Source organism: Chaetodon trifascialis, chromosome 15 (genome assembly GCF_039877785.1).
Source record: "Chaetodon trifascialis isolate fChaTrf1 chromosome 15, fChaTrf1.hap1, whole genome shotgun sequence".
Lineage (NCBI taxonomy): Eukaryota > Metazoa > Chordata > Actinopteri > Chaetodontiformes > Chaetodontidae > Chaetodon > Chaetodon trifascialis.
In genome coordinates, this window is record NC_092070.1 from 11,081,607 (window position 1) to 11,107,135 (window position 25,529).

Below are 25,529 nucleotides of genomic sequence, written 5' to 3' on the forward strand. Positions count from 1 at the left end.
AGAGAATCCCAGTGTCCTAGTCTTCACAGTCTCTCTCTCTCACACACACACACACGCATGCACGCACGCACGCACGCACGCACGCACATACACACACACACACACACACACACACACACACACACACACACACACACACACACACACGCACTGCAACGCACATTTGTGTCATTTCAAAGTTGCTTTCATTAAACTCTGCACGCGCACTTTAAATTCACCCGGCACTTTTCTTCACCATCAACCTTCAATCACCACTCTGCCGTAAAACTGGGTTGCTGGAGCTCTTTTTTTTCTGCACGCTCCACTTATCTACACACCTTTGCATCTCTCTACCTCTTCCTCACACAAACACACACACACACAGCTATTCCCATGCACACGGGCTCATTTTCGTAGACAAAGCAGAGACACGTGCTGCGGAGCTGAGAGAAGAGGAAGAGGAGCGGAGAGAAGAGGCTGCAGTTTTCAAGTCCCTGCAGAGATGCATTTAAGTATCAGGCTATATCCATTATACACTAGTGCTGTAAGAGCAACTCCTATGCTTACAAACAAACACACACACACACACACACAGATGAGCACCAATAGCCACACATTTGGCACAAGTAGCAGCCTCACAAAGAAAATAAGCTATTCAGTACTTCCTGCATAAAACCAGTGCATAAAAAGAGCCTTAAATATGCAAATATTAACCCCCGCGACGCCAAACAGATCACTCCACTCAGTTTGTTTCTTCGTGTGTGCAGAACTGTTATTTGATATTCCCCCTCGTCGCTTTGAAGCGCATTCAGACGACACCGTGAGCGGCACAGCCGGAAACGTAGCTGTTCTTTGTTAGTGTTTAAGGAGGCCTGGGCTGAGGCAAAGTTACATGCAAGCAAAAACACTGCAGTGATATGATCTCCATCTCTCCTTCACACACACACACACACACAAACACACACACACACACACACACACACACACACACACACACACACACACACACACACACTGTGCTGTGCTGTCCGCATTGCCATGACAACCTAGTGCTAGATGCTGATGGGTTTCCCAGATCTTTTATTTATTCATCCATCTCTGCATTACTCTTTCATACTACCACACACACACACACACACACAAACAGATGTGCACCCTTACACATGTGTACATCCATGCGTGCTCTTCCACCAGACTTCCTAACATACATAAGGCTTCATTTATAAGCTGGTTTGATCATCAGAGTTTGCATCACAGAAGAACACGTGCGCCTGCGTTTAAGCGGATCGGCGTGAGCGAATTCTTGTTGCCTCCGAAACGTCGTTGTGCGAAATGAAAAGCCGTCCATACAAAGTGGGCCATTACGAGCGGCGCACCTCGGCCTCTCTTTCCGTGTGCATGCGTGTTTCTGTCATTCCTGCCATCTTTCAGACAGTAATGTGATCAGCAGCAGTGCTGTGTTATTCATGTGCAGCTTGACTGTTGGGAAACGGCGGGAACACACATGCGCCACAAACACACACACACACTTGCACCACCAACAACAACAACATCAACAAAAAAAAGCTCATTAGGAACACACATGCGCAACAAGGCAATATGACCTAAAAACATAACTGAATACTAAGCACCCTGTTGGAGACAGGATGGAGCAGCTCCAGCCGACAGTGAGGGTCCACTGACAACGGCACACCCGGCACGATGCATGGCCTCTGGGGAGCCCCACGCTGACCTCCCCCTACCCAGCTCCGCCTCCTGGAAAGGAAATACATTATCGCCTTTTCGGGTTATTTCGCACGTCTTGAGGATCCTACCGGGCGTGTGTGAGCGAGTGTGTGTGTCAGTGTGTTGTTCGGAGATACACTGTGAGGTAGAGCGGTCCCTCTGAATCTGCGGTGGCTCAGTTTTCAATTATTCCTGCTGATTCTCCGTCTTTCCATCTCTTATTTTTTATAACAGGGATATATACTCTTTTACTGAACTCTGTTTTCCCCACCAGCTCAACCCCCTGGCCAACATCACGCACCAGCACGCGCACACACACCAATAAATCAATACAGCCTGGGAGTCATTCAGTCCATGTCAAATGAGAGGGACCTCAGAGGGTTGATGACACCATGCGCTCATTATCAAAAAACATCCTTTTGCCTGGCATGACTGTGCATGCAAATGCATATTTCATACTGCAGCACACCGGAAAAAAACATGCATTACTGATCTGTGCCTCCACAGAGTATCAGAAAAATATATGTTTTTTTTTTCTAAATCTACAAGTGCTTCAGTGCATTTGCAGTCAGGACTCCGGCACGTTTTGGCAGCAAGAAAAGACAAAGGAACGAGAGGAGAGAGAAGGAGAAACAAAGGAAGAGCACGCATTATTCAGCTGCAGCTTTTTTGGTGAGAGGCAGGACGAGGGTGGGGGAGGAGGGGTTGGTTGAGAGAGTGTCTTGAGGACGAGAAAGCCACTGCATCTTCACTGCAGCAGCCATCAACCAGCAGATAAAGACAATAGAAAGCACAACAGAGGTGGAGAGGGCAGAGAGGTACGTGCTCGTCACCCGCACTTTTCATTGGCTGAATGCCGTGTCCAATTGTCGGACGGGGGCGCCGCGGTGAAGTGCGCACAGCACGCAGAACAGATTGGATTTAAATGAGCAAATTCTGTCCTTTTCACTCCTGCTCGTTTTTATCCCTTTCATCCTTTCCTTCCTGTCGCGACTTTTAACTCCCATCTTTTTCCGACATCCTGCTCTCCTGCCTCCTGTCTTCTCTCTTTGACCTCCCCCGTCTGTTTTCTATCCTGGACTTCATTTGCTTCCTCCCTTCCTCCATTTCTTGACTTTCTGTGTTCTTTTCGTGCCACCCATCCATCCTTGTCTCTCTTTCTCCTCTCCTAAATTTCTCTGTCTCATCTGTCCTCTCTCTCCAGCCTTGTGTCAGCTTTGCCTGACACCTACCTACCACCTGCTGCACGCACTCACGCACGCTCGCCTCCCGTCATCATTTGCAGTCGACTGGGAGTTTTTAAAGACCGCATCACATTTGCTGCATGCATTTCAATGATGAGAGTGACAGAGCAGGTTTTGGGTGGTGGGCTGATCCGTGGAAACACAGAATACACTTCTAGACCATCATCAACATGATGCGTAGCCATGGCAACAGCTGCCGAAAAGCCCTCCCACGGTAAAGGAGAGCCAATCAGAGTGGCACCGCTACTACAGGGAAGTTGAGTGACAGTTCTCTGAGTGAAAAGACAGATCTGAGACACTGTTCTCTTCTACAGAACAGAACTATAAAGCTCATTCATTCCCGTCGACCTTCTCTGTTTTATTCCTGCTTTTCTGCCTTTTTTTTTGTCTAATATCACACACTAGGGTCAAATGTTAGAAATGCTCGATGAAAGCAGTAACATACCGTGAAATGGCTAACCGGCTATTCTTGGATTGTCTGATGGTGTCGGGACACCTCTCTCACGGTGAAGCTCATCACTGGCAGGTGGGAAGAGGCGTCTGGCAGCACCATGTGTCACCTCTGTGACACATGTCTGTCTGCAGCTCTCCCCGGGCCGACTGTGCAGTCAGCAGTGACAAGGACCGCAGTGCATGGGGATCTGGACCTTCATTTTCACGACATATTAAACACTAATAAAACCGAAGGATAGAAATGACCTATTTTACTGTGTTTAGACAGCAGAGGGATGTACAAGAACTCTATAATCTACTCCTTAATGGATTAACCCTGTGACCCTGAACACCAGTAGCCACCAGCTTCACTCAGCTTGACCTTTTAACCTACGACACATCAGACTCGTCACTCTGCTCTCATGTAACACAAGCTGGCTGCCTGGCAGAAAGCTCTATGAGACACACCGATGTCGACACACTGTCTTCGTATGGGATACGTTTCCCTGCCAGTAATACAATAATTCAATATAATAATAATAATAATAGTAATAATAATAATAATAGACAAATAATGTTGTCATGTCTGTAGTGAGCTTGAGAGGTGCTGGTAGGTGGATTTTGTTACTTGCAGACAGAGGCAGGCTACCTGTTTTCCAGTCTTTTTGATAAGCTAAGCTACCCAGCTGCAGCCTAATATTTACTTTCCAAGAACAAAGGCGGTGCCAATCTTCTAACAGCATGAAAGCCAATGAGTGGATTTCCCGAAATGCTGAATCATAGCTTTAATCTTAACCACACCAAAGCAGACAACTTATTGTATGCAACTACGGGCAACAGCATCCGCTTAATTAATGTAATATAGCTCTCACCCAACAATGACTGGCCAATCAATGCCCATAGCCCTGATGCTATCCATAATTTCACAGAGAGCAGCTATCATCATGACAGCAGCACAAACACACCAAAATTGAGATACACACACACACTGTGGAGTGCTCAGACGTTCAGAGCCAGAGGCAGGAAAGGGTCACTGCCTAAATACACGGTGTGCGTGACTGCACACAAACACACATACCACCGAGTACATACAAATGCACTGCTGCATATGCGCGTGCACCCTGTGTTTACACACATGACAACAAGTCAGCGCTATTAGTTCCAGATCATTTTACGAAGCACCCTGTAAACAGAGAGCCTGGAGATGAACAAAGATCCTACTGTACTGGAAGTAATCCCAGGACACACACAACTTAACACCCTGTGGACACACACACACACACACACACACACACACACACACACAAATCAACACAAAAACGCACAAATTGATTTACACACACACTCATAGACATAGATATTAAAAAAGCATCTGGATCTTATTACATTATGCTTCATGATGCATTTCTGAACAACAATAGCTTTCACTACTTGACAGTTTTCAATAATCTCTGCTACGGTTGGACAACATTTCAGAACTTCCTGATCTTTTTGCCTTTTGGAGCTAATCTTGCATTTATTTTTATGCCGAAATCTGCACCATGTTGGCTAGCATGGAGCATTCTGTGACTGTTCATGGCTCTACACAAGCAGAGAGAGCATTTGTGTGAGACAGAGTCAGTGAATGCTTTGTCCTCTGCAACTGCAGGTATGACCGCCTGTTTTTTCGTGGAATATTTTACACAAGTAATGAGATTAGAGTGCCTGGTGCCTTGCAATCAAGTGCTAAAATTACATCCTTGGAAGTCTGCTCCTCCATCACAGAACACAACGCAGAAAAAGACTCACTACACATACGCTGCACACATGCATGAACACAACCACACACACACATACTGCAAGGTGTGCCAGGACTTCATACGTCAGAGAGACAGGATCCCTCTGTCTCCAGAGCGATACACACCTCATGACCCCCAATCTGCTGCTATGATGAGCACAGGCCAAATAAAATGAGTCATCAAACACACACACACACACATGCATAACACAGCTCAATATAAATACAGCGAGATGAGCACTGAGACTGGCGGAGAGAGCTGCGCAGAAGCCTGTCTGTGTGCTTATACACACACACACACACACACACACACACACACACACACACACACACACACACACACACACACACACACACACACACACACACACACACACACACACCTCAGGATGCCTGTCTGAGTAGCAGCAGGGGGAGGACAACCTGCTGACATCAAGGCCAGCTCTCTTTATCCCTCACACTGCAGCGATGAAGTCATTCTAAGACACAAACACACAGTAAGAGAGAGGGACCTTTGAAATGGCATCACTGTGGGAGTAAGAGGAAGTGGACAATTCAAACTTGTTGCCCTGAGGACAGAGCTTATTATGGGTCATTTTATCATTGCTGCACTGCAGGTTGTTAGACCCCCGCCCCACACATCAAACAAGGCCCCTTATCATCCCGAAGTCAACACATTTCCCATTCCTCATTTATATTTATATTAAATAAATCTCCAATTTAATACAACTTGGTAAACGCTCCACCTTCCAACACCTCAAATAGCCAAAGAATAAATAAGGCTTAAATGAAATCCAGAAAAGGCCTCTGATCCTTCAAATAAGCCAACATTGACTGCCGTTCTGTGTGATTGTGGGTGTGTGAACATTATGTGTGTGTGTGCGCGTGTGTGTGTGTGCGTGCGTGTGTGTGAGTGTGTGTGTGGTCTCTCAGCATCTGTATTCATTTATGAAAGAGGTACAAGAGGCCCTCTCAACACGTTCAGAGTATAGGAAGACTAATGGAGACAGATCGCATGATGAATCCACTCATCTGTAATGGATTAACCTCGTCTGGCCCCCAATCTGATTTAATCAGCATGAATCAGCTCGTTATTGTAGTGCACCATGTAACTCCTAAACATTCAGTCTTGTGGCGGCGTCACAGGAGGTATTAGCACTGAAAAGTCGATTCAGGTATGATGGACTGCATCACATTATCCACTGGATAGAGTGCTGCTTCAGACTTTCTTTAAGGATTACACAACGCTGGTTTTACAGATTCTAGACTGTGGACTATCCGCCGCTTTACATTGCTGCCAAACAAGCTGTCATTGGTTTTCCACTCATTTCAGCAGACTTTAGTGGCAATATTAAATTAATCTGCAGGGTACTTTGTCTGTTGATGGATCAACACATCGATTTGCCATTTCCAATCAAATTTATCTATAAAATGATTCAAAAAAATGAAAAATGTCCAGAGAAAGTTACTTGAGCTTTAGGTGATGTCTTCAGATTGCTTGTTTAGTCCAAGCAACAGCTCAAAATACATATCAGACAAACTAAAGCTCAAAATTTGACTTCTGAGCGGCTGGAACCAGTCATTTAACATTTTACTCTAAATATAAATCAAACAACGAATCAGTTTTCAAAATTATTCCTGATGAATTTTCCATCAATCAGTTATTCAGCTAATCAACTAATCGCTTCAGCCCTCCACTTCAGAAGATTAATAACTTGCTTGAGCTGGATAATAACCCTCAGCAAACAACAAGTCAGCTCTTTTTTTATTTTTGTCTACGCTATGTTTCTGTCACTTGTTTCTTCTGGTTTGCTAGCAGCCAAATGCAAAAAAGCACTAAGCTACGATGTATGAGATGAACAAGGAGCAAAGACGCCTCCGCACTAAAGGAGGTTGTTATTCAGCAGCTGACAAACTCGGAGCTTGAACGCATCAATAGCAAAGTATCTCATTATGGACCCACAACTACAAAGACCCACAAAAGCTTCCTTGTTGAAATATTAAGGTGGGCACTGGTCTTTGTGTCGCTTTTAAAATGAAAGCCATGAAAGAAAATCCATACCAGTTTCTTCTGTTCATTGTATTGTATGGGGGACACGTCGGCAGCGAAGTGGTAAATAAAATGAATGCCTTCAGCAGCTCGTTGCTCGGACGTTTACATACAGACAAGAGAGCAGGTCAGCTGATCAGGGATGATGAGCGCGATGAAACATGATGAAAGACAAACACTCACATGTGATTAACAGATTAGACCTTTTGCAGCACGTGGAACCATTGTTTTTATGGTTTATCGCCTGCTGTCATGTACGGGTTTTGATACTCCTCTGTGCGTTTTGTGCTGAGCAAATTCCCCAAGAGACTATAAAGCTATTCATTCATCCATTCATTGTGTTTGATCTCTGGTTCGTCCAATCTCCAGCATGCAAAGGGACAAAAGGTAGGGCTGTAAAAAAGATTCCAGCAAGAAAAATAGACAGGCAACTATTTAACTTCCTTTATCTCTTTGTCTCTCCACTTCAGACTCACATGTTATCCAATGCGTGCATGCCTTTGTGTGGTTGAGTGGCAGAGCATTTAGGCTGCAAATAATATTTACATAGCCCGCTGTAGACCACCAACTCTGCAATGCTTACACAGTGGGACCTGCGCACACACACACCCACACGCTCTCAGACATGGAGGAATAAAACACAGAGAGCTGTCCAGAGAGATCGGCTCTTGTGACTTAACCTGGTGCCTTTCTTAAACAAGTAGCTACAATGCAATGCCAAGCATGTGATAGGGTGTGCCTTATTCATTGGACATGCTTTCTGGGTACAAACAGTCCGCGCTGCCGCCCAACATTAACACATCTTAAACCATCAGCGCTCGACTGGAATCAGATCGGGACAGGCAGGAAAAGCACATGTGCCGGCCATAGGAGCATCTGCTTCACCGTACATACCTCAGCAGCCACTGCAGTGTTATCCCTGCTACGCTGTGAACAAAAAACATAATGTAATGCAACATTAACATCTGCCCAACAGCAGGCTGCCAACCCATATGTCCTATGTGTTTAAGCCTGCATGTTCAACTGGGTAAGGTTGATTTTGAGACTTTACCCCAGTCTGCATCTGCTTGCTCAAATTTGTTCTTATTCACAATAAAACCCTTATATGAAGGATTTCCATGCATATAGAGTACATATAATGTTGTAATCGGCACATTCTCTGCTCTGGAACAATACCTCCAATAAATAAAAACATGTGAAACCAAGTTCAAAAACGTAATTCAAGAGTCCAACCTTTGAATTACCTAAATACAGCCTCAGTTCTTGCGTGGAAGCAGCATAAGAAGAACTTGGCCAGACTCCCTGCCACTTCATGGTGTATTCATTTAAAAACAGCCAACAAGATGTGCATTTGTATGATTTCCAAACGGCCTGCACGGGTCTGCCAATTCAATCCCCTTTAAATTATTTTCTAACTAACCTGAATGTAACTGCTCATACTGCAGGGGCAGCCTCCCTGAATTGTGTAAGATTTTAATTTCAGCGAGTACCTCCGTTCTGTGAGAGAGCACAACATGCCTTTCATTTCCACGGCTGGGTTCTACAGCGCCTACACTGAGCAGTACGGATATATCACTGTGATATTAATCCCCAAAGGGAAATTCCCATCTGAAAGCAGAAACCTTGGAGCTGGAAGAGATGCTTTTTACTGCTCGGGGACACTTGATGGAGTAGGCGAATGCATCCAGGTCCACCAGTTTTAAGAAGGTCTCTGGACCTGCGGGCCTTTCCTTAAGGACACCAATCCAACAGTCTCCTCATCAGCCCACTTCTCAACTGTTTTACACAGTTTGCTCATCATGAGGAGTTTTAGTCAGTCTGAGAAAACAGATACAAAAGCAGAGGTAGTGTCTTCTGTGGCTCTGGAGGGAGCTTTTCTGTTTACGTCATCGGGGTTACCTTGAGATAGAGATTTAAAACACTGGACAGAAAGCCGGCATCATAAACTTGGGGTTTGGAGCTTGAAAGATGAGATTATAAAACAGGCAGAAGGGGTCTAATGAAGGATGCTATTTAGCTGCATTTGTGGTAGAGCTAAACTGATACAGCAGCAGATATTAGCTTATTTCATGTAACTTTTTGGATGCTATTCCCACTAAATGCATGTGTCTTTAACTGTGCACTTAAAGGTTAGCATGTACAGTATGGTGAGTCATTGCAGCAGCAGTATAGCACTGGGGATGGCACAGGATATCATCACTCGCTTCATAGCGCAGACGTGCATCTCATTAAATCAATCTCCATCCCTGCTAGAAACAGCAGTTCACCAAAGCCAGGTAGCATCAGATCCATATTCAATCCTCGTCATGGGGAGGGTCATTAAGGAGGGCTGGCTGCCGCTGACCCATTCAGACAGCCCATCGATGTGGGTTTGACCCGCGTCACTGTGTCTGCCTAAATGAGCTATGAATCATCAATTCCTCTTCCTTCAGCTGACAAGCTTTGGAGAAGTAAACAGATCTACGCATTCAGCTTTACAGCGGCGTACTCAGGAAACAACTCTGCTTATCTAACCGCTTTTCTACCTGTCTGCACTGTCTCGTTCCTCTCAGACTTTAAAACAACTCGTCGAGATTGATCTCCAGAAAGGTACACTTCCACCTCCAGGCTGCCGCTACCATTGGTCTACACACACACACACACACACACACACACACACACACACACACACACACACACACACAAAGAAATCAAAACATCATGCAGCGCTGTTATAAAATCAACTGTGGACGCAGTCAGTCAGAGTCTACAGCCTCTATAGCGGCTATAGCGACACTAGAAAACAAATGGAGGACACGAGGGGAGAGAATAAGTTTGCATTTTGCTCGTACTTTCATCCTCTGAGCACCCTGCAGATCAGATTCCAGGTACACAGGAATGTACTTAGCAAATAAATATGACTCTGGTCCTGTTTTCTTTTTTTTTTTTTTTACACCACCCACCTCCCCGCATCAGGAATGAAACAACATTGCAGTGGTTCATCTTCAAGTTCTTTTCATGGTGCTTGGATTTGGATGCACATTATGTTCTTTTTTCCCTGCGCTCCAGTGTGTTCAAACATCCCACAGATGAAAATTATCCAGGCAGGATGTTCAGCTAAGGGGTAATAATAGATACTAAAACAGACACGAGCGGCTAAAAACTGATTTCCTTTGGACTACTTGGCATCCTTGCATTGAATTAAAATGAATGATTTTTAGCACAAAATGGCTGCCAGAAAACGTTAGCAGAGGGATAGCGTGAGCTCAAGGATAGTGTTTAACCTGTACGCCCACGAGAGGTAAATGATGTGTATCTTCAAACACACAGGGCCAGGTGAGTCTGAGATGATCCAAAAACAACTGCAGTCCACTCCAGCACATCTCCAGCCAAGAAAAAGCCAGGTGAAGTACACCAAAACAAGAACGAAAGCAAAGCCAGAAACAAGCTCAAACGCATACATAATCAGTGGACAGATGTGATCACATAAGAACAGGACTGCCTATACTGCTGCTCCCCGCAGACTCTGAAAACATCAGTGTGGACAAAGAATTCCCACTTTGCTCTGTGGCTTATGTGAATGATGATGATGATGATGATGATGATGATGATGATGATGCCTCAATGCAAACATGTGCTGTGCAAGAGATTACACAAGGAAACGGACTCCTCCTTGGCCAAAATATACATCTTAAAAAACACAGAAGTGGTCAAATTTGCACAAATAGAGCAAATTTTGCTTTAATGTGCATGTGATTGCACCTTTGACATCCTAAAAGCTCTGTGAGTGGCCCTATAGGGGCCACACTGCCTCTTTCACGCAGCCACACCAATGTGGTTTGAACGACCAGCTGATCAGATTTGGTGACTAATGGCATCTTTCAACCACGCAGACAAGCACAGAGCATTAAACAAGATCAAAATGTAAACCATGTCAAGGCAGAGCAGGAGAGAAACTCTACATCTACTATGGTCTCAATGAAGAAGAGCTCAGGACAGCAAGGCCAGTTTTGTCTTACATATACAGCCACGCACTTCATTAGTCATCTCAGATTCCCAAACAATGGCATTCTTAGGAAGTTCAGCCCCAGTGGCGAGACAAATGACCAGTGGAGTTTCACCAGTGTGGAGTCAGCTACTGGGGTTTGTTTAGTCTCAAAGGAACAAGCAAGTAGCTATATTTATATAGCTAGCATGAAGGATTTAGGAGGCTGCAACCGCTGATGACATCATCACGTTTGACGTGTGTTTTGGACTGAAAAGCTTATGAATCACATACCTTTAAATCAAGCGGTGTGCGGAAGCTTGGCGATACTCACAGAGCCTGGAGTGAGCACGCGCCGTTTGAGCAGAGTTAGGTTTCCAGCATGTGAAAGGATATGGGTTACAGACGACGCGAAGACACCAGTTGCGAGGCCTCGTTGTTTGCTTTAAGCAGAAGAAGGCCACAGGGGCCAGGGCTGGGTACGGCTGCTGCTCCTCCTCCTCGGAGACACAGTCTGGATCGCGAATAGGAGCCGTGATGCGAACTCCCAGCGTTGGTCCAACTTCCACTTCCAGCTCTGGTTCCTGGTCTTCATGCTCCTGAACCTCAGGACTCCATCCTCTTCCTTCGCCCCGACGACTACTGCCCCTTCTCTTCCTCTCCACCTCCACCTCCTCCTCCTCCTCCTCCTCGTCCTCCTCCTCATCACAGCCTCCTCCAGGGTCAACATCGTGACCCGGGGCGTCCTTCCTGTAGGTCGTCGGAATAGCGAGCCTCACCTCCTGCTGTACCTCCTCCTGCTCCTGCCCCTCCGGGCATTCTGCGTACTGAAAGCGCGCTCTCCCCTCGCCATCAGTCATGATAGAGCATCAGGCAGAGCCACTCTGAGGGGAGGTCAGAGGGAGAGAGGTTAGTGGGAGGTGGAAAAGCGGGAGGGGTGCAAAGATGGACAACGGTGTGGTGAGAGAGGCAGAGACGGAGGGAAAGAGGAAAGAACATTTGCAAAGGTGCAGAGAAACAGTGGCAGAGAAGGAAGAGGGTGAAGGAGACGGATCAACTCAGCAAAGAGCAACTGGAGACAAATCGCACAACGAGCCAAATAAACACTCAGACAGTTTCCTCCTCCGATCCCTCAGCTGCAAAAGTACTTGCTTCCAATCAATCTAGACACAGATTTTCTATAGTTGCTTACTAGCCTGGCAGCGCTTGAGGCTTTCCATGAGCATGTATTTCACTGGGCTCTTTGTCAGTTCAAACACTTCCTCTTTCTGTGAGTCTCTCTGCCCTCCGGAAAATGAACTACCCTATGATAAATTAAAAAATGATGACACAAAACTAAGACATCTCTGTTGGAGCATCACATAAACGCTGCGTGAATACAAGAGTTAAATTATTAAAGTGACTATTGAGCACCACATAGGGAGCATTGTTTGCTGTTTCTGTGACTCCATATAGTTAAAAACACAAAAATGGGACCATTACAATAAGGTAATAAACTCCATGCGCACCACAGCGTTATACTGTAATATCATGGGAATACTGGGTATTCTTTCTTTTTCTTTTTTTTTTACTCTATGTCCTCGCTCTTCCTGTTGCTATGTGATTGAACAGATGGACTGCTCTGTCTCTGGTCTACTGGAGATTTTTAGCCCACACCACGCAATGGTGGGCAGGGAATGCGCAAAAAAGAAAAAAAGAAAAAAAAAAACACACGCACACACACAATATATGCCACACTAATCCTGATTATTATGATAAGTGGAATAACATCGAGAGCAAAACAGTAGTCATCATAATCCAGCTAACAGACTTTTCTCTGTTAAGGGCTTTTGTAATGGGCTTTGTTGTCCATCGCTTGCCGTTTTATGGGAAAAGCGCATCTCACGGTTGAGGCAGTTCTACGCTCCTCTGAGTGGATTGTGTGACAAAGAGGCAAATATGTTAAACATGCCCTCATTTGAATAGCTGGAGAAAAACTACTTACATTTCAAGCGGTGTCAAAGGAAATAAAACCCGCCTGAGGGGGATGGAGCGCCCATCACCTGTGTTTTTTTTTTTGTTTTTTTTTATCGTCATTAAAAAGTGGACTCAAGCCCGGACTCGACAAGTATTAAAACAACACAGGCAAACAGAATAACTTTAGTCTTTTAAAATACCTTATTGAGACGGAATCGGAAGTTCCCATAAGCATGATCCGTGACTTTCCGTGTTTCTAGCGCATCCAGCCTTTCTCAGCAACCCGGAGCGTTCCTCTCCTTTTCTTTCTTTCCTCTCTTCTCTCTCCTCAACAGCAAAAAAAAAACCCTCCTGACTTCTTTTGTCTTTCACAGATCACAGGTAATCCGAGAGCCGTTAATATCACTGAAAGTAATCAAAGAATCACTTGAGGTGGTCTTCATTTGCGCGCTCGGTTAAACGGGAACATCTATCCACATCCATGCGTGCATCCATCCGTCCATCCTCGCTGAGGTGTTGGTTACGCAGCGTGGAGCGGAGATGCGCGCAGGAGGGTCGGACCGTGTCTGTCGCCGGGCTTGAAGCTCCGTGGATGATCTGACACGGAAAAACTTGGCCCAGGACCCGGGAGCCCTGACACGTGACGTGATGCCCAGCTATAGGGACGTAGCGCGCAGTGGGAGACACACACACGCACACACACACATGCGCGCGAGAAAGCCACGGAGAGCCAAGCTGGGCGCGCACGCCCCGCGATGTTTCATGCATCACTACTGCGTGTCAGCAGCAGATAATGGAAATGGCATGAATTATATATTACCCATACCTTCCGTGGAAGTAAGCGAAAGAAACACGATAATAATAATCATCATCATCATCATCATCATCATCATCATCATCATCATCATCATCATCATCATATTATTATTATTATTATTATTATTATTATTATTATTATTATTATTATTATTTTCCTCCAATATTCAGCCTGTAACATGAAGTGTATAGAAACTTAACACATCCAGTGTTTGCAAAGAAAACATATCTTTTTCTCCGTCATGTTGTTGTTAATATGTAAATTAAAGCTTTACTTTGTCTGTTTAGGCCTCATCAACATTACCATTCCTATTTTGCTCACTATATTTGCTATGGCTCAGCGCCTTCAATCAGGCATCTGCTTCTGTGCAGCATCAAGGTCTTTGTGGACAATTTGACTGGACCATCAATTTAAACTCCCATGCTGCCCGGGTGATCGATCAGAAATACATACGCCATATTTAAACAAAGAGTGTCTTGGACAGAGGTTTATACTGGGGTTTAGTGCCATTCTGTGGGGTCAAACCCTGCAGACACCGACACCATGAACCAGAACCTGCAAGAGACTTGACGGTAATTGATATCAGGATTGGAGAGAATGAAAGAAAAGCTTCCATCTGGAATCAAATCCCTCAGCGTTGATTTAGATTTGACAGCTGATAGGACGACGGTCCAAGCAGCCAGACGTGGTTGCAGAAAATACTGCACGTCACTCAGACACACCAAGTGTGTGGGAGATTTGGGCAGGGAAACAAAGTCAGAAGAGTCCTCCATGTGTTCCTGGTGGATCGCTCTCTCTGGCACTCCGTGTTCACACAGGAAAAGCAATAAAACTGTTTTGATCTACCAGCGCTGCTTTTGTTCCCACTGGAAACTGAGCAGAGGGACCAGTGAAAGACTCCAGCTAGAAGTCACTGCAGAGAAGAAATATGAGCCTACAGAGTCACTCATTTGAAAGAAGTGGTAAAACATGGACACATCAGTTAGTCTGAGTGAACTTCTTTAAGGATAACACTGAAAAAAATCTGAAATAGTGCACAAATCACATCTCTTTGGGGGCAATGTATATTCAACTCATCCATTCCTGCAGCTAACGTGACATGGTTATGCTTCGGGAGGGAGGGGGCTGAACGCATGGAGTGTTTTGGTGCCTGTGCTCATATCTCAAAATGGACAGACCAGCAGGCCAATCTCTCAACAAAGTGGCATAATCCTTTAATCTGTGTGTGTTTACATACAGGAGGAAATGAAACCTACAGAATAATCTACACACTGCCGGTCCATGTTGTCCATGTCCTCATAATGTGTATGTACAGCCTGGTTTCACCAAATGCTGTAGGAATAACACTCAGGTGTCTAAAGTCATTTGACAGCTGCACGCCCCTCGCATCATCCTCCCATACGGTGGCCAGTGTTTGGTTTGTCTGGTCTGAGCTAAACATGGCAGTGCAACATGGCAGACCTCAAGAAGAGGACCTGCTCCCTCATTTTCAAGGTGACAAAAACACAAAGATTCTTATTTTCAGGTGATTTTACACAAACGGAAATATAACTATGAATATCATATTTGATTTCTGCCAGTAACCCCCCCTAAATCTTCCATATTCTAAGCAAAAAGCTGAAAATGAGTGTCAAGGAAAGCTGCTCTCTCCCATGAGACCACACTGGTGTGTAGCCCATTCATTTTAATGTGAAAATGTAATGTTAAGACAAAAAATAATGATCACTCACCAGGCGATTTGTAAGCTGCTTTGCCGACTGAAGAAAGCACAGAATGACTTACACAACTTGCCTCCTTCAACCATCCATTAAAAGGCCACATTACAAAAGCAGCAGTCATTCCTACAAAGATCTTTAGGATGATGGATTCTGCGCCAGATCAGAAAAGGTTTCGAGTTTAGTCAACCAACCTTTTGGCAGCTGCGCTCTTTTATTAATGCAACATGTTACAATAAGATGTGTTGTAACCACACTGCCAGTAACTCAGTGTTTTATTGAACAGCGCTGCCCAGGAGCGATCTTGTGCAGCTCACAGATCACTCTGAAGCATCAGCTACGCTGGAACAAGCTGAATAAATGCTGGGCACACGGATGTGAGGCTGCTGCCAACCTTCGCACAAGGCTAAGCTGATCAAAATAATAATTTGCCAAAAGGCTGATGTTCTCCTTCAGGACCCTTGGCAGTGGAGCCGTGTGGAGCCAAATAAGGAGTCGTTTGAAGTAGTGAAACCGGAGGGCGGACGGAGACAATCCCAGTTTTTATGAAAAAATGGTGAACTAACTTTAATCTGTCAGGAAGGATGGCTTGTGTCTTGATGGTCATGTAGCATTACTGAAGCAATGTTTCCCTTTAATTTCATTTCATGTGGCAGTGACTAATACAGGCGGGGCTAGCATGAGCCCCCAGCCGAGCTGAATCACACTTTCCCGTTATCTGCCTGTGGAATGGGACATTGAATTATCTGGAGTAATACCCATCAGGAAGACTTGAAGTAATTACAGGAGTTAAACGCTCCGCTCGTGCGTGCATGTGTGTCTGTATGTGCGCGTGTGTCCATACATTCTCAGCTGTGAGTGATAGCGAGCTGACAGATCAAGCTCACAGCCCTCTGACACCTGTCTTTCTCGCCCCCGCCCCCCGCCTTTCCGTCATGTGCAGAGTGGAGCTCGTATCCTCATTATGGTAGGCTTGGCCCCAAAATGTCTCCCATGAGGCTTTTGCTAACGTTGGCTCCAGTTTCACTCCACTCTCAGCTGTGTGTGCAGAGCCTGAAAGCCTGGTCTGAATTTGCTCAGGGCATCTCTTACTAACTCTCAGCAGCACATTGTGCTTCGGGGAGGGAAAATATCAGTTTTTTTTTTACACAAGCAACGTCACTCCCGAGCTTGCAACTTAACTTCCAAAACACAGTCCATTTGATCACACGTTCCACAAGGGGACAAATAACAGAGTGTGTTGTTGTTTACAGAAGAAAACATCTCTCTTCACTCACTGCTTTTAATCCATTTACACAATACGTATTACCACCAGTCTAAATCAATGGGAATGCGTGCGCTTCTCTCTGATAATCAATAGTCCTCCGTCAGCCTGCACTGTCTGTCTTCCACTCCCTGGCTTTCCCAACCACTTCCCCATCCCCCCCATCCCATCATCCTCCATCCTCCCCTCCACTCTGACTCCCACGCTTTCATCATCCAGCCTTCTCTTCCTGCTTTTCTCATCCCCGCCTCATCAGCCATCACTTGATCCTGCTACGTACAGTGGAGGAAATTCGAAAATCTACATAAACCCCAAAAAACGCGACACACGACCAGACACAGACAATGACAGATTCAATTCTACAGGAGCAGCTGTGCGGCACGCTGTGTAGTTTAGAAAAGTCAATCTTTGTGTGTGCGATGATATTAGGGTAACAGCCGGACACACAAAGAAAACCACGGCACCGACAAAGAACTTCTTCAACAGAAGCTGCGGGGAAAGTCACATCTACGTCCTGCCCGCACCGTTTGATTGACAAGTGAACTCTGGAGACGTGCGGGAAGAAACACAACAAAGACATCAAAGACGTCTCCAAAGTAATGAATGGAAACAACAAAGTCGAGGAAAAGTTAATAAGATTTCAGCATGATCTCGGGTTCTCTCTGCTCTATCTCGACTTGTCCTCTGATCTATCTTAGTCTGATGTATCTACGTATCTACTCCCCACTCAACCCCCCCATCTCTGGGGGCTGGAGTCTTCTCATTAGGCCTGCTGACGTAGGAGAGGTGGGGGAGACCCTGCGTGTCTTCCTTCAGGGGGCTTCCCTCAACAGCAGCAGCAAAGGCACTTATATACTGTACATGTGCAGTGTGTCACAAGTGTATTGCACAAAGACACTGAAATATGCATATTCTTGATGTATTATTGAAATCCGGCTAAGAAAAGTACACTGTGATACATAAGCAAGTGAAAGAGAGACTGGCGTGGTTAGAGAGAAAGGATGAAAGAGGTTTTTTTTTTTAGGGGCTGTTTTTCACCCCTCTTTCGAGCTGCATGCCAAAGTAATCATTCTAATTAGGGTATGGGAGAGGAAAAAAAAAAGATCTGTGCATTCGTAAACACAACAGGAACAGAGGAAACAGTTACATAATCACACACAAACACCAGCAGACCGCTTTATGCACACACACACGGCAGTATGGCACAGCATGACAGGCGGCTTTAAAGGGAAATCTGTCATGCTATAGAGAGCGTTCAGTCATACGTGATGACACGTGAACAACACCTGTGTGTGTGTGAGGTGTAAAAGCATTAGATGCGCCGTCATCCGCATGCAGCCTGTGTACACACATCATCTATTGGCTCGTCTGCATTCACTCGCATGTAAATGTGTTACTGTTAAGCGCGTGTGTGTGTTACTGTGTGTTTCTGTCTATGATATATGCTATGGAAACTTGTTGGTATGATGACTACCTGAAGAGCTGTTCACCTGGAGGGCTACTCTAACTGGGCAGCTAGCTGTCAGCATGCTAGCGCTAGCCCGTCATAACACTCCAAGCTTCAAGCTAGTTCGGTTGCTAACACCTGAAAATGAATGGTGCAAGGCTGAGGATATGAGAAGCAGCTCTTTTTTCCATCAAAGGTCAGCGCTGTCAAGACAGTTTACAATTATCAATGCTGGTGTGACGGGGATCTGACGCAGAGCAGCCACAGATAGAGGCTCTGTTTCATGACCTGCAGGGTGCAGCTGACTTGCGAGTCGTCCTGCCATTGTAGGTTTAGAGCAGCCTGTGAAATTTGAAGTGAAATTTACATCAGCATCTGAATATAGTGAAACGTGCAGGTGACATCATGAACCTCCAACCCCTTGTGAACTTGCTGAATTTGGTGACTGCAGTCAGTCAAGGCTGACCAGCAAAGGTCCTCAATTTAAAAGTGAAGATTGTTATTCACCACACCTCAAAACATTTGCACCTGTAACCGCCATTTACTCCATTTTATGCAACTGTATACTTTCACTCATCTCGCTACATCTCAGAGGCAAATATTGTACTTTTCACTCCCCTACATTTATTCAACAGCTTATGAGCTACTTTCATATTAAGACTTCACATCAAAAAATATCATCAGCTTATAAAATACAGAAATTGTTAAAGATTAAACAGCTTGTTTGGTTTGTGACCATGAGTTGTTCGCAGTTCCACCAAACAGCCTTTCCCTCTCTCAACTTAAACAACTGTTCGAGGCTCAAAAGAGCAAAGATATGAGAAAAGTTAAAAATAAAAATACAAATTTGTGGAGTGGAACTATGTTTTCCTCTCCTCTCCTGCTTACACACACACACACACACACACACACACACACACACACACACACACACACACACACACATCTCTACCAGCTGCCGTGGCCACTGTTTGTCCATTAATACACAACTGAAACTATGGCTTAAACAACAACAGAGACGTTAACACTGAACGAGTTTTGAATGGATTTACTTGGCATATATACATACGCCTACATACACACACTCTCGCACCTACACGTCAGTGCATACACAATACATACACACAAATACACATGCATATATACATGCACAGTCTGTTTCATCTGCTGTTCTTTTGATCCTCTGTTGTACCCAGTTGTTTGTCCAGATGTTTAATCCTGAATTTAAAAGCATTAGGGGTTTAAATTAGCTTCCGCTAGATGCCCTGTGTAATTATAATGTTTATCTGTATTGTCCATGTTAAATTAATATATAAGTAAATGAAATTAATCTCTCTTATGCAATCCTGCCAGACTGAGTGTAACTATCTCATCAATAAATGATTTAGGTTGTTTACTGGAACATCAAACACCGAGTTATCTTATCTGCATCTGGGCATCTGAATAGCTGAGAACGTGTTCAGTCTCACATAAGAATGTCTGCACGTGCACGTGGATCTAATCCTGACTGCTGTTCTCATCTCTGGTGTGATTCTGTAGTGTCTGCGCTCTGCTTTCATCTGTCGAAAATAAAAAGGAATACACACACGCACACACAATCACACACACAGGCGCTGACTGCCTGCTGGCCTCTTGAAAAATATAAACCTCATTTTCAATACAAAGACCTGCAGGTTGCAGGGCGTCCTCACCCACACACACCCCTACTGGTAGACTTCAAACTGACTCAGAGAGAGACAGAGAGGCTGAGACCAGAACAGGAGAAAGAGTGAATAGACAGGAATTATTAAAGGTATACAAAGGGAGAGTGAGAGGGAGGGAGGGAGGGAGGGAGGGAGGGAGGGAGGGAGGGAGGGAGAGAGAATGATGTGTCATGGCAGCAGTAATGACAGTGGCATCTGGATTATAATCTGGTGTTGAATAAAAGTCTCGCAGCCTTGTGTGTGACATTAACACATGCATGGACGGTCACATATCAAACAAACAACCCTGCTGATGTCTGCATGGAAAACACAATGTCAGCGATTTATTGCTAAATCTTGAGCTGAGTCAGGAACATCTGCATCTGTTTCTTCACCTAACAGCGTCATCAGATTGACATGCATGTGAATTATATATCTTTTCCAATATATTTCAATTCTGGTTTCTACAAAATAACTCAACTGCAGTTTAAATGAAGTGAATCCCTAAACTTTGTCTGCTCTTCTCCAGACTGGCTTCAGTCCTACAACCTCATATAGTTCATTGGTATCTGTTCAAGTGATAGACAGATAGCTCATCCAATCACCTACTAAATGCTTGTTCTGAATGTGCCTGAGCTTTTCCAAACAGTTTCTTAGGCTCTGGCGCGTCTGATTACACATCACCTCTAAGAGCTGACCATCAAGCTCCAAGGTCCCAGCCAGCTTCTCAGCTATCCGCTTTCAAATGTGAAAGCACCTGAAGTGAAATTAAAGCTGTGGCAAGTGCAACTGGAAAGTGCATTTTCCCGCTATGACATGTGAATATGCTGCTGAGTGTGAAAACTCCTGCAGGCATTTGGTGAGTGGTTTCTGGACATGAGAAATAAACAAAAGGAGCTACACATATTCGCTGCACCTTTTAATGCTGAACCAGCTGATGTGCCTGACAACCTGCAACACGAAGCCTTTGATTCCGTGTTGTCGGTTTGTGTTGCTTGTCATAGGCAAAGCAACAACGAGCTCAAAGTACAACAACCTCCCTCTGCTTGACTTCTATAAACTCTTGTACGTCCTAAGGATTTTCCCTGAAGACTGAGTCTCTGTTTTGGACAACCTACTGCTGTGAGCAGCTCTTTTCAAGACTGATTCTCGCAAAGACTCAGCTCTACTCAAGACTGACTGAACCAAACCTGGAAAAACAGCTGGGAGTAGCATCATCACCGTCATCACTGCTATCTGACATCAGACGCCTTGCCAAAGAGAAGCCGTTCCAGCCATCACATTAGAGGTTAGTGTGATACATTGTTCAATAATTTAGCATTGCCCTCGAAGGATGATTTCAAATTGAAATGGCCCTTGATAGGAAAACAGTTCCCTACCCCTGATACACAGCGTAATAAATAAACAACTGAGGAGAATACAGAATGGTATGGTTACATAACATGGAGTAGCCCACCTTTGTTTTTATAGGTAGGTATAGGTTTATTTAAGAACTTTACATCACATCATCTAAAATATAAGCGCTGTGTAAGAAGGTCCAGACAATTAAACTCAAATAGCAAAAGCTATGTCGTAAGCTGACATTGACTGTCTTTTGGTTTCAAATGATCCCCGTTTTCATTGTATAACTGAGCTTGTCAGCTGAAAGTGGTGAGTAAAGAACAACAGAAACCAATTAAAGACATGCGGGTAACATGTTTTAGGTGGACATACCCACCTTCCACCATCTGCCTCTCAAACCCATCGAGGTGTGTTTCTGCTCAACTTTCCACTCCATTGAGTGTGTCTGAAACAGTTGTGAGACGAGTCTGCAGTCTGTCACATTACGAGCTCCTGCTGAGAGACGGACATAAAGTGAGACAAAGACAGTAAATACGACACTGTGTGTGTGTTGAGCGTGAGCGCGAGGCGCTCTAATAAAGGTGAGACAGAGAAAGGAGCGAGAGAGGTGGAGATGACACACAGATAAATAAAAGGATGGGCGGACAGACAAACGGACAGCAGGAAGCAGACTTCCACTGCTGAGTCACACAGCTCTGTGAGGCCTCACCACACTTCCAGAAACTTCTGCGCAGTCCTCGCATACTCAGCTGTGTGATGATATGTGCGTGCATTTGTGTGTGTGTGTGTGTGCTGGTGCAGCTGTGCATTCCAATCAGAGAGATTTAACCCTCTCACCCCCGCCGAGGGCCCTCCCCAATCTCCCTCACATTATCCACTAATACCACACTGTCCCACCATCTGGACCAGTCACAGCTACCAGTCAGCACATACAGCGAGTGTGTGTGTGTTTGTCTGTCTCCAGCCTATTAGCTGGTTTGTGTTACCCACGGCTATTCTAATATAAACCTGAATTGCGAAGAATAAGATGATCTTTTCATTAAAATCCCCACGTTTAAACAGACTGCTGCCATATTGCGTTTCATAGCAGACGCATCTATAGCTGCTGTTCAATGTGGCACATGTGCATAAGGCAGCCAAGTCTTTCTGTTAGGTTGTCAAAATAGTTGCTATGCATGTATGACAGCACATGATATTACTAGCTTTCTGAAAAGTTATGATTCCTGCTGCACTAGTGTGTGGAGCTGCAGCACCTCAACGTCTGCACTATACAGATAGAGATAAACATTTTTAAAGAGGTTTGTTGGAGCCTTGACAATTCAGGTAACACTTGTCAGACCCCGAAGAGGCCAAAAACGTACTGTTGAAAATGAAATCCCAACGAAGAAAGAGAGAAACTTTTATGAACTGTCATCTGAAAGTGGATCACTCGTGTCATGTTGACAGATGCACCCATTCTGAGCTGCAAGCGCTACTTTTCCACAGTTACAACGACTAAAACTAATTTCTCTGAATTCTTCTTTTCGCTGTCGCTTGAATGGGGTTACAGTAAGTGAGAGAGGCTGAGCTGGAACCAACTACAGCCAAATCCCACTTTCCTTTTCATTTTTTTCCATTTAGCCACATAATAGATGACAATTAAAAAGTCAATACTGAGCTAAAAGTTCTAAGTGAGTGTATAGAGACAGGAAATGCACCATCGTATTTGCTATCATCTTTCTGCTTCGGTTGCTCCGTCCTCACTAGACTTTCAGCTTAGTTTCATCATCCGCCTTTCTGTTCACAAAGAAGAGCGCTTGCATGCACACACGCACACACACACACACACACACACACACACACACACACACACACAGAGGCACAAACACACTGAAACCCTGTAAATATGACTTATTAGATCTGAGAGCTACCCTCTGTTACGACGAGTGTGTGCGTGTTGGTGTGTGTGAGAGGGCACATGTGCACGTGTGTGTACATGAGTTTGTGTATCATGAGGTTAGGGGAGAGGATTCCTAACGAGGTCTGCGGCGGCATCGCCTCCATGGAGCTGGCTTGACTGCTCTCACTAATGAGACAGTGACACACACACACACACACACACACACACACACACACACACACACACACACACACACACACACACACACACACACACACACACACACACACACCCTCTAAAACTCTCTCAACAGACACAGTGAATCACCATTTCATTCGATCTGCCTCCAAACAACCCCACTCACTAATCCATTTCCTGGCCTGTGCGTGTGTGTGTGAGGCCAAAAGGTCCTTGTCCTGGCAGCTTCTCATGTTTAATCCGTCCATCTCTCGCTCTCTCTGTGGCACTTCACACTCTTTATCTCCTTCTCCCTCAATCTCTCAATACTTGCTTTTTTGTCCATCTTTTAGAGAGAAAGCCTTGATCTTTTTTTTCTTTTTCCTTTACCGTCGTTTTTTCTTTTCTTTTTTCCCCCAACTGATGTGTTTTGGCACCTACAGCCTACAGTGTGTGTGTGTAAGCGTATGTGTGTGTGTCTCTGTGGCAGGGTGGGTGTAGGATTAAAACATATGTTCATCAAAGAAGGATTACTGTCCAGTGGTGTGACCTAATCTGAATACAGCGCTCACAGGAGAACAACCTGCTGATACTGATCTTACGCACCCATGCACGCACCCTCACACAGACACACACACAGACACACACACACACACACGCAACACACACAGACACACACACAGTCCTGACCTACAGAGGTTATGAGGATGCCTGTCCTGGGTCAGTGGACCTACACATCACTCAGTGATAATCACCTTCCCATCCAGATAACCAATCAGAGCGCTGCATCTCGGAGCAGATGGCGTTGCCTGAGTAATCTCAGGATATGATTTTGTCTTGAGCTTTGAAATGTTGCCTTAAGGAATATTTGTGTCAATCGTCGACGTTGCCTTGCCTGTGGTGTTTGCAGAAAACGTAGCTGATGCACAGACATATCAGGGCTCAGATGAGAGAAGATCAGATAAAATGGGGAAATTAAGATGTTATAGCCAGCAAAGTATGAAAAGATGGCAGGATAAAAAAATAAAAAATCAACTACTAATGTGCTGAATTGCACTTGAGAAAATATTGTTGTGTAAAAAAATCTAATTACTTAAATATGGGTAAAAAATACAGTGCTTGTACTATTGCACAGCTGAAAAAATATACAAAAACTGCAGAAGATGTAAGCAACTATGCGTCTGAATTCGATACTCGTATGTCTGCATGTGTCTCAGCCAGACAATGTCTCGTTGTCAAGGCTTTTGCTAGCCAGTGAGTCATGGGCAAGTGTCAGCTCTATCTGACAGAAACTGTTAGTAACTGTTAGCTGTCCTGGTGAAGAGAAAGTCAGGAGGAGGATTACCCCTGCAACGAAAACGCTCCATTCATGGCGTCGACGGTGTTGAAAGGTGTGCTCGGTAGCTGTGTGAAGTGCTGAAGTAATTGCCCCCCTTCCTGATGAAACTGCCTATTGTGCGTGCTTGAATGTGTGGTACATCGAAGGGTTCCAGTTTGGGGGTTTGAAAAAGTGGTTACCCTGTACTTTCTATAAATATAAAGCACAAATACAGACAGTTTCATTTCTGCTCTTGCTTGGTCTTGGAAAAACGACACTCTCTCAGCTCTGTGGTTACCAAGCATCACTCTTACTACAGTCCCGTGAACACCATGTGGACGTGGAGAAATTCGAAACTTGAAGGCTTGTTGTGGTTGCTAGCTCTGTCAAGACAATTGCTGTGCAGGGAGGGATTCAGGTCAGTTGAAAACCTCAGTCTGGAGCTGTCTCTAGTATGGACTGCACTCATGTGTTATTTTTAACCTGCGAGCAGAACAAAGCACTTCTAAGGTTCAGCATCTTGTTCAAGGACACTTCAAACCAGCAACCCAACTACTAATGGACAACCCACCCTACCACCTGAGCCACAGCCGGCCCATGCAGTGCAAAGTGATTGGGTAATTGTAAGCTAGACATGGAGAGTAAACGGGTAATAAATCTACCCGACAACCCTGTTCTTCAACATTATGCCAATCCCATGTGTGGTCGAAGCTTTCCATTGGCTTTACTGTAAACTAACCAACCAGCCACACTCCCTAAAAC

At 44.9% G+C, this 25,529-nt stretch overlaps 1 protein-coding gene across 2 annotated transcripts in view; it reads right to left on the reverse strand.

Moving 5' to 3' along the window:
* cacna1ha (calcium channel, voltage-dependent, T type, alpha 1H subunit a) overlaps window positions 1-13,870 on the reverse strand; it is a 109,251-nt gene extending 95,381 nt beyond the window's left edge. For both annotated transcript variants that reach the window (XM_070980460.1, XM_070980459.1), the window contains exons 1-2: window positions 13,328-13,870; window positions 11,568-12,055 (exon numbers count right to left, since the gene is read on the reverse strand). In XM_070980460.1, the coding sequence (XP_070836561.1) occupies window positions 11,568-12,031 (464 nt within the window). In that variant the 5' untranslated portion in view covers window positions 12,032-12,055; window positions 13,328-13,870. The remainder of the gene's footprint in view (window positions 1-11,567; window positions 12,056-13,327) is intronic.
* Window positions 13,871-25,529: the final 11,659 nt, after the last annotated feature.